The 10,611-nt window shown below is 43.7% G+C and overlaps 1 protein-coding gene across 1 annotated transcript in view; it reads left to right on the top strand.

The window, feature by feature from the left end:
• The first annotated feature begins 6,340 nt into the window (after positions 1-6,340).
• APPL2 (adaptor protein, phosphotyrosine interacting with PH domain and leucine zipper 2) overlaps positions 6,341-10,611 on the top strand; it is a 31,164-nt gene continuing 26,893 nt past the window's right edge. The window contains exon 1 of the mRNA XM_085049663.1: positions 6,341-6,555. Coding sequence (XP_084905789.1) covers positions 6,502-6,555 — 54 coding nt within the window. The 5' untranslated portion in view covers positions 6,341-6,501. The remainder of the gene's footprint in view (positions 6,556-10,611) is intronic.

Here is a 10,611-nt window from a genome sequence, read left to right as displayed (position 1 = left end):
AGATAGTTCACCTTGCTCGTACCTTGCTCACAGTGACCTTTATCCTGGGAAAATACTGAGAGAGGTTTGCCAGCTGGAAGAATTATTGTGCTAACAGCAGCAGTGGGGCCCTGCTGTGACCTCCTGGGGCTGTGCTCTCACCCGTGCTGTAAGAGCAGCACACCTCTGCAAAGACACCTTGACAGCTCCAAAGCTACAAAGGCAATGCCAATATGTGGTTTTCAACCTCTCCCATAATGATTCCACTCTGCTCCCCTCATCCCTGGCCCCTACTAAAGCAGCTGTGCTGGATGGAGTGTGTCCATGCACATGCTGCAGAATTCCAGCTTTCTGGCAAGCCCTTCATTTGCAGCAGCAGCAGGTCCAGTCATATGACAGGAAAGGGTTTCCAGTATTTGGCTTTCTCCAGGCAGCAGAAGGACTTCTAAGTAGCCACCACAGGAACGAAAATTGGAAACATCTGATCTTGCGACACTGGAAGCATCTGAGCACTGCAGAGGAACACAGCTCGTGGGAGGTTTCCTGCTGAGCTGGACTGGGGGTGTCCAGAGCTGCTGCCTGGGCAGAAATGCAGCACTGCATTTTCCTTGTGTGACTGCATTTCCTCATGTACTTGTGCTCCTGACATTGCCTTGGCAGCCTGCTGGGAGGAGTCACTGCCCAGCAGGGAGCAAACAGATTGTGGTATCAGAGCCCTTTTGGGGCTGCCTAGAGTTTCCTAATTGCTTTCTGTATCATCCTCTGGGTTTCTTGCTGCTTCTTCTAAAAATACAAACTGACATCCTATTGCACCACCACATCCTGCTCTGCCTTTGCCCTGGGCAGCATAGACAGGCACTGCTTACAAGGGGGAAGCAAGCAGGAGAATTGTTTGGGGTCTCTGTGGTATGCAGTAGCCTCAATTATGGCCCCAGACCCCTTTGTGTATGGAGAACAAAGAGAGTCCAAACAGAAAACAGGAAGACCAAAAAGGATATAATCATGCTGGTAGACTTTTGTCGACTTCTAATAGGCCTTAAGGTATGTTCTGCTATATATAAATGTTAAGATATTATCATTCACCTTTTTAGCCTAACCAGCCATGGAAAGACGCAAGGCAAGGTGAATCAAAGAGAGTGATCAGGATAAAGACAAGATGAACTTTTCAGTTGTGTTGTTTGGAAGGAAACACAAAAGTGCAGGGCCTGATTGGTTCACATGATCTCATGATAAAAAATTAGACCAAGAGCTGGCTTTAGGCACTGTGACAACATTAAGCACATTTGTCTCTGATATTTGTACTGATGTTGTAAAGACTACAAAAGGAGGTTCCCTCTGACACTAAATTGACAGCCTTTTCTACAGATCCAGCCTGCATTTGAATGTGGTATTCTGACTTTTGGTAGCCTTTATGCCTAACAGGTTATTTATTGGCACTTCATAATCATACGTCAGGCATTAGATGTCTCTTATTTTAATGTACAGAATCATACCAGATGTGCATTTCTTTGATGAAGTACCTGTATTATTCTTCCTGTCACTTCTTGTATTTCACCCAAAGATTTTTCTCCATTCCTTAGATAGCCCTGAGCTCCATTGAACCATCACCTGAAGCAGAAGTTTAGGGAGAAACACACATCACAAAAACCACAGCTAGAAAGAGGACGGAGCCTGTATATCGACATTTGCACCGCAAAACCATAAAAAATCGAGCTTAAAATATTCCAATAATTCTCCAATGAGTTACCCATTCTCTCATTGTTCCTCTTTCTTGCAAAGCAAGTGCAAACTGTTAAATCAGATGCTCTCCATCAGACAGACCCCCAGAAAAAAATCATGGCAACACAGACTAGTCCACGTAGGGCAGAGGCAGGTGTGCAGGAGATGGTGGCAACACCTCAGGCTGCTGTTGGCATCAGTGACTCCAACATTCGAAACCATATTTTTATGCTGGATCTGGGAAGAGGCTGCTGCTGTGCTTGGTTACACGAGGGGACTTAATTGTCCTTAAATTACATGAAATTAAAGATGGCAGTTATACCCTTCACCTTCAATGAGGTTTTAATTAGATCCATCCCACTAGCCAGTCCATCTGTGCATATCCATTTTGGCATATTACCAATGTGTTTAATGGAAATAAACAAAGCCATGTGTTTTACGTTAAAACAAAGAACATGACATCTTGGTTACACTGCAATTAATAATTTCAGTGGAATTTTATTTCAGCCCAATATTATGTTATGGGTCATACACAAAATCACAAGATACTCTTTTTCCATGTGTCCAAGATATCTCCTGTACATCACATGCCCTATTATTAATTTAACCAGTAATTTATTCAGATACTATTAAAAAAATGGTGTGGGATGCTTCTGGTAGTGAGAGTACTAAGAGTCTTTTTACATCTTTCACTTGTATTCATTTGAAGCAATTTATTGCCACTATCATATAACATATCCTCTCTCTATATATATACACATATATACAAAGCTGCACAACTTATGGTAAATTATTACACTAAAGTCATCTGTAGGTTGAGAATCTTTGTCACTGAGCACAAAGAAAAATAGGAGATAGTTTGTTAAATGCATAAATAGACTCAGCTGACTTAGCAAACATGTGACTACCACACCACTGCTCAGAAATTTCTTGTAAAGTATAAGGTAGGAAGCCAAAAAGGAAGCATAATGCAATATGTTCTTTAAAGTTATAATGGAACATATGAGAAAGAAAACACAATGCAGTCTGACTTACTCTGTAACTAGTCTAACCAGAATAAAATAATTACAGCCAGCTCTCCATTAATAGTGGGTGGATTATCAAATTTGGAAATAAATTAGGCTAAGGATGCACAACAGCTGCCTTGTTTCCAAACAGTCCAATTAAAGCTGGCAGGGCTTATTAACTGCAGCACAGCAGCATCCAGGCTTGGCACTGCTGCTTCCAGCCTGGAGCTGGTGCTGGGCAGTTAGGTGGGAAAACACTTGGGCAAACCTGGCAGTGTGGCACTGAGACCTTCAGTCTGGTCCTTTCTGTCGCACAGGCAGACTGGACTGGCTGCTTACCAAGGGATGTTTCTGGCCATCCTCAGAAAGAACAAGACTGCCCCATGTAAAACCCCAAATTCAGGTTTGAAGATGCACCAGTTTCTGTGGGCCTACAGTAATACTGGAAGATTTTATATCATTTTGCCAAGAGATTTGTTTAGCAGACGAAGCTCAAACTTACAGATGAATTCAAACTTTCTTCTTTTTTCCTTTAAAATTGGTCATTCTCTCAACTATGAGATTTTTTTCTCAGGGTTTTGCTGGAAGCAAACATAACCTTTTCTTAGAAACAGTACAATTAGTTTATGTAATGAATTATTTCATACTCAACACTCAATTATTTATTGATTTTACTTGATGCTGTGATTTCTTACCAGTTTTATAAGCAGTATGTATCAATTTAATTGTAGCCCTTCTGGATTTTTTCTCCTAAGTTTTCACACCCTAAGAGCCCTTTTTCTTAACATAATAAAAATCATCCATAGATTTCAGAATACACACATACAAATTAATTGGACTGCTTCCTGGAATTGATCTCCAGCTCAGTTCCCACTGCTGGGCCAGGTCTATTGAGCATTCAAATGATCCTGGGTCCTGTGTCTATCAGCTTCCCTATTCTCCTTCCATATGCACAATATTCCCACAATGGCTGTAAGAGTACCTTTCACTAGAAAGACTTTTTGTAGTAGCTGAATATATGGCATTCAATATCTGGATATAGAACATGGAAACTCAGGAAACCCAGAAAAAGCTTTTTCTTGTGACAAAGGATGAGACATATCTACCCAAAGGTCTGCCCATGCACAAGGTACATAACTTTTTTTCATAATACTGGTACTAAATAAATTGTTGGAATGTATGGAGGTAGTATTATGGGTTATTTTCATTCTTTTAGAAATAGTATTTGGAGTTACTAAAACTGGAAAATAATTCTTGAGACCCAATAAAACCAAGTGACTAAGAAATTAATTTCAATTACTAATAGGCATTTTTTTTTAAAATTCAAAACCACCTGGACTGTATTGGGAAAGTTCGATGAAAACATTTTGATCACTATAAATAAATAATCTGCCAAGTTTATAGCTGTGTAAGGAATGATGCAACCAAGAATGACAGCTAGTAAAAAGCATCACCCTTCAGTAAGTTAATAAAGTGCTTTTTGTTTTATTTAAATAAAACTAGTAGAACCTGTTCTGGAAATAGCTATCCTTAAGTTTGGAATGACAACAGGCTTCCACTCTTGACCTTCAGACTAAACAATGCCAACAAAAGGAAGAAGACAAAACCTGACAGGTTATTGCACTGATGTGAAATAAAACCACAAACACTTTGATGCTTTCCTGAAGGAAATACTTCAACCCAATGGGTAAGAGCTGTTGCAGAACTCTTTCAAGACTAGAGGGGGAAATAAAGATGCAAGAGTTGTAACTAAAGTATTTGGGAAATATTAAAAAATGCCCTGAAGCTAATTTAACAGATAGAGAAAATCTGATGAAGCGTGGTTTTTGTTGTTCTCCATGAATTTCAAATAACATATAAAAATCTCTGATGAAATGAAATCTCTGATGAAAGAAAAATAAGACTTAACACAGACTGACAAAATTGGCTCAGATGTGATCATGGTTCTTAAGCCTAATGCCTAACTAGTGCCCTATTTCATATTCTGTAGAAAAAAACCCCTCTGACCTCTTTTCACCATTCCAAAATTCTCTGAAACCTTATTATGATAAATCCGTATCTATTTTTATTTCCTCTTTATGTAAATACATACTGTCATCCTTGGTATTTTTGGTATTAGCTGAGATTCTTATTATGGTCCAGTGTCTTTATTCAGGCGGGGAAAGGGACTAATTGTGAGTCCTCTGTTCTTAGTCAAAGCCTGGAACAGAGAGTCCAACTGGAGGACTGGTGGAGCACTTACAGCTTGGCACATTGGGTTAAAGGTCCCATCAGAGCTTCAGAAGCAATACCAATCAATGTCACACACACAGAAATACCTTAGCCAAAATTGCAGGGTTCACTGGTCTTTCTCATACGTAGTTAAAGAAAACAATCACCCAGCCGATCTGCAGAAAGTCTTTTAATCGGAAAAAAAATAAATCTTTATTAGCAATCACCTTGTCATGTAAAATGTTTGCTATTGCTTAAGAATGACAGGAGTGGAAAAATCCACTGGGGTTTAAATGCGAAAAGCTGTCCAATCTTAATGTTTGGAGCTCTTTTACAACTCAAGCTGCATCTTTTAAAATTATTTTTCTTCTTTTAAAAGAGGGGAGGACTGTGAGTTATCTGAAGATTGGTAAATTTCTTCGAAGATGCTAACATCCTAGAGCCAATATTTTTGTTTGCATATTCCTTTAATTGGCAGGATTCTTCCTAAAGTCTTCAGAAGTGGGTTGTTGTTTGTTCTGTTTTTTTTCTTAAATGAGATTCTGGATTTGAGTATCTCCATTTTTGTCTCAAGGCATGCTGAAGCCACAAAAGCTACAGCTGACAAGAATGGAGCAACTTCCCTGCAAGATCTGTAACTCTAGAACTAAGGCGTCCAGAAGCAATGGCCACGCTACAAAACCATGGACACAATTAAACACTCCCAGATCAAGCAAGAGTGTGCTTACCCTGAAAATATTTTGTTCAACTAAGCATCCGAATTAATGCCCAAATGCTGAAGTTATCCAACACAATTAAGAGACAGCATTAAGACACTCATAAAAACACAGCACAATACATGAAGGACTAATAATTTAAAATGCATCCGTTTAAAATACATCAAGTAATTTAAAAAGCGTCCGTTCTAATCCCCCGAGTGTTGTGGGGTTATGGTGTTGTGCGCTGTGGCTGTGAGGGGATTGCCTGCCTGCAGCACCCCGAGCTCCCACAGCTTCTTGGAGACAACCTGCAGAACTGTCCCTGGACAAGAACAAACGCAGATCCCACAGAGGAGGGTCACTGATTAGCAAGCCCATCCTAGCCAGCGCTTGCTCCGACCCAAAGTGTCCCTGCCGGGCACCTGAGGCGAGCACGGCGAGGGCTCGCCCGCAGCTGGAGCTCCTCAGGGCCCACAGGCTCCGGCTGGACGGTGCGATCCTCCCCCGGTTTGTATCACACCCTCGCAGCCTCTCTCGGCTGAGGGGGATGCACAGCCCCCGCTGGACCCTCCGTCCGCCACCCTGCCCTGCCCTGCCCTGCCCAGCCGCGGCACCCTCCGTGAGGGAGGCCGAGCTAATGGCGGCAGGAAGCTCCCCGCGCCGGCCCTGTCGTGACTCGCTTCCTCCAGCCGACGGGAACTGGGCGGAGTGAGCTGCCCCGGCCCCGCCAGCCGAGCCGTCCGGCCGTGCCCGGTGCCTGCCGAGCGCCGCGGCCGCCTCCGCGGGACAGAGACAGGGAGGGAGGGACGCTGCCGAGCCCCGCCGCCGGGGCGTGCCAGCGCCGCGCAGCCCGCTCTGCCAGCGCTCCGCCGCGCCGCACCACCAACATGCCCGCCGTGGACAAGCTCCTCTTGGAGGAGGCTCTGCAGGACAGCCCGCAGGTAGCGGCCGCTGCCGGGGACAGCCCGGGGGGCCGGTAGGGGCTGACAGCCGTGGGGCCGGGGAGCAGCGTCCCGTGACGGGGACAGGGGCCGGGGCGGTGTGGGGGACAGGGCGGGGAAGTGGGTCAGGGCGAGCCCGGCCGGCGGGGAGCGGGGATGCGCTGAGGCGGGCGGGCAGACGGGGAAGGCTGGGGTCCCGCTGGGCGAGAAGGAGGCAGAGTCTGCTCCTGGTGTCCCCAGGGAACAGGGCTGGGGTCCCGCTGGGGGAGAAACAGGCAGAGTCTGCTCCTGGTGTCCCCAGGGAACAGGGCTGGGGTCCCGCTGGGGGAGAAAGAGGCAGAGTCTGCTCCTGCGGTCTCCAGGGGACAGGGCTGACCCCCAGCGTGGGCAGGCCGGGGCACTGCGCCGGTTCTCCTCATCCCCCTCAGAGAAACTCCTGCGGCTCTTTCCTCGCACCGTCCCGTCTGGGTGTGCGCTCGGGGTTGCCCTGAGCAGCTGAGGTGTGTTGGGAAGGACAGCTGGGCAGGGCTGGGTGCGCTGGCTTGCCCCGGAGGGAAAGGGACACCTGTGCGCCCTGAGTCACCTGGCCGCGGTGACAACAGCGGGCTGGAGGAGTGTCACCGGCAGCGTGCCTGCTCCTCCTCTGGCTGCAGCTCAGCTACAGGAGCTGCCATGAGGACAGGCCAGGCGGATTCCACCGAAGGTGACACCCTTCTGAAGGGGTCTGCGGAGCTAGGAGAGGCGATCTCTGCCCCTTGTTCCTCCTCTCGCCCCAGCAGAGCACCTCTTGTCCCGCTGCCTGGAGCCGCAGCTGCACAGGGATCCCTGTGGAAACTCCACTTGCCGTGTCCTTATGGGTTCAGAGGCTGGCTGGGTGGGAGAGAGAAGTAAAGGGAGGGCGAAAGAGTGGAAATTTCATTGAGGGATGGGGAAATGAGAAATTTCGTTGAGGAGAGATAGATACAGAAGTAATTGGTGAAGCAGGGAAAGAAGAGGTGAGTGCAGGGTGGATCAGCATGGATCTGGCTCCCAGCTAGCCCTGTGTTGTAATCCTAACTCTGCTGGTGGATCAGGAGGAGGAATGAATAGGTAAGGTGTGGAGCAGATTGCTGCAAGGTGTTACAGAGGCTGAGACAATGTCCTGAGATGTTTTGAAGGAAAGATTGGAAGGGCACCTGTCAGGCCTTAATGAGCCTTGGGTCTTATCTTAATTGCCTCTTCTTATCCTGACTTTTTGTAATGTCATGGAATCCCATTCTAGTAAGAGAGATTTCCATAATCTCTTTGATGTAGCCTATATGTAATCATCCTTGGGAATTTTAAATAACTGAACTGGAAAAAGTGTTGAGTAACCTGATGTTACATCAAAGTCAGCCCTGCTTTGAGCAGGGGTTTGGACAAGGTGAGCTGCAGAGTTCCTTAGCAGCCTGAACTTTTCTGTGTTCCACAGTTTACCAAAATGTGCTAGATTTATTATGGGTAGTTAATAGCATTTTTAGTGTTAGCCTCCCCACTGCATCCTGAAGCTGAAGAACTTGACACGCAGGATAAGTGAAGTAATTTACCCCTTCAGTCAACACTTCCTTCAATGATTAAAAATGTAACACTGGCTGAAAGCAGCTGAACAATGTTCTGAATTGAATTTGGAGGTCATCGTCTTTCTTGTGTCCTGAAATGAAGGCTTTTAACATCTCCTTTGCAATTACTGGCATACCAGGGCATCAACCTGAGTATTTGCAGGATGTTTTGCCTTGATTGGGTCATTGATTTTTCTTCAAGCTCTACAACTTTGGGAGGGAGGGACATTGTTCAGTTTTTATAATGGCACATTGTTGCTAAAATATTTCTTTGATGCAAGGAAACAGGAGTTTGTTTTTTCAGTCTTTCATGGGTTTATTTTTTTTCCCTAGGCAGAGCTTTAGATTGAAGGCAAAAAGTCAGTCTCTGTTCCACAGAAGATGCAGCATAGCATTTTATGGGATCCTTTGCTTTTGTATGAAGATGCCTGGCTCTCTTCTGCTGTGTGCAGAATAGTAACATTAATAACAATGCAAAGGGATGGTGAAATGAGGGTATAACCTCACTTTGAATAAACTATGTGAAGTATGTGACTTACATGAAAGACAGGGGAGAATTAGGCCAAAATTATTTCTTCATCAGATTTCTGCAACTTGATTTATCTCTCCCCATCAATACAGTACTTTTGCCTTGATTTGTCTCCAGACACTGGCTGAAAAAGGCCATAAGAAGTGTCGTAATTCTGAAGTGTTTGGCTACAAAACAGAGAAAAATTTATGTCAGCAGTCATGCTAAAATCAAGGGAAATACTTACATGAAACTACAAAATTTTCTCCTATCTTTCCAGAAGCCGAGATAATGTTGTGAATAATGGGGCTTCCTAAATGTTAGCTTAATATTTGGATTACTGGTTTATTTCAGCAGCCTTAGCTGCTATTCCAGAATTTGTCAAAACAGCAACAAAGAAAATGCACACAATGCTCATATTTTGTTGCAGTGATTTAAAATGGTACTCTTAAATGTAAAAGCTTCCAAGAATAACTTCCAAACTGTCTGAATCATTTATTGTTTTTATTATTTTTGAACAATGTGCTAATAACAGAGGCCAAGACTCTGTTATTGGTTCCCGGAGCAGTTCTACCTCAAGCCATATTTAGACAAATGAAAAATCTGAACCTGCAAAAAGTCAGTAAGATTTATGAATGTAGCTGACATTCCTCTATTTGGAATTCCTCTATTTTCCAGCATGCAGAAGTTTGTGATTTGTAGCCTACTTCAGGCAATTTCTTTATAACCTTTTAGTTTTGGCTTGAGATTTGTCTTGGTAAACATTGTGTCAAGATTTGTAACTTTTGCTTTCCCCAGATTTATTTTGTAACCATCTTCATACTCTGTACTTTTCATGTGCCACTGTAACACAGAGCAAGGCAGCTGAGCACTGTATAGATACAAGATAGTTTGTTGATATTATTTTGCTTGTTTTAATACATCATTAAAGATAAAACATTTGAGACCAGTTATTTTTGAAAATCGGTATTTTTTCAGTTACTGAAATAGTATCTTAAGTTGGAAAACTCTCAAAATCATGCTGCTGTCTGTACAGGGAAGTTCTGTACGAATGTCCTTTATACATTTGAGTTCTTGGTATCCATTTCATTGACTTGGACTTCTCTCCATTCTCTGGTTTTCATGTTCTCTGTTTGAAAACAATACCTTGCAATGCGTATTCCCCTACATGCTAACATCTCAAACTAGTTTCCCAAAGCTGCCAGCATCCCTCAGGTAGGAAATACTGTAGCAGCTGAGCACGTTAGCAGAGTGAACAGTTGAGAGCTTTTGAAGTTACTCAGAGTAAGAAGGTACTGCAGAGAACCCAAAGGCTGATTCCCAGGTGATGGATTTTAACCGTTGAGCAACACTAGTTTCTGGCTTAGATACTTCTCTGCAGAGGTGAAATGATAGTTAATTGTAGGCCAGGATTCTTGAAGGATGCTGATGTTGAGTTTTTCAGGACAAAGAAATTCTGGGCAGAGAGTTTTGCAGAGAAGAGATGCCTTGGAAAAATGCTTTTTAAAATAATGGAGTATCTTAAAACTTTGAAAATAAATGTCCCAGATTCAAACCTGGATATTTCAGGTACATTAGAGATTACTGTAATAGGGGAATAAAAAATGCAATCGGTTTTTTACAGGACTGATGTGATTATGAAAGTACTGGAGTTTATGTAGGCCCCTCCTGTAAGCAGATGGAGCTAATTAATGTCATGTAAATTAGCTGTACAGATGGAGAGACATTTCCAGTTAGCATCAAGTAGATTGGATTTATCAAAGTTAAGACTAAGTGTGGATCATGACTTTGTTAAAGGGACAGTCTTTCTTCTTTAATTATTGTGAAGGTCTTGCAAATTCTGGAGCTCAGCATTATTCTGAAATGTCTTTTCTTTCCCATCTCGGGAGCTGTGTCAGCAGCATAATTCTTCATTCCTGATGATTCCACCGAAACAAACCTGGGGAATTCATGTCTTTAAGATAACACAAG

Source organism: Lichenostomus cassidix, chromosome 1Ab, assembly GCF_008360975.1.
Source record: "Lichenostomus cassidix isolate B80296 chromosome 1Ab, HeHo_3.0, whole genome shotgun sequence".
Classification (NCBI taxonomy): Eukaryota; Metazoa; Chordata; class Aves; order Passeriformes; family Meliphagidae; genus Lichenostomus; species Lichenostomus cassidix.
Note: the sequence above shows the minus strand (reverse complement) of the source record. Positions and strands in the feature narration are given on the sequence as shown.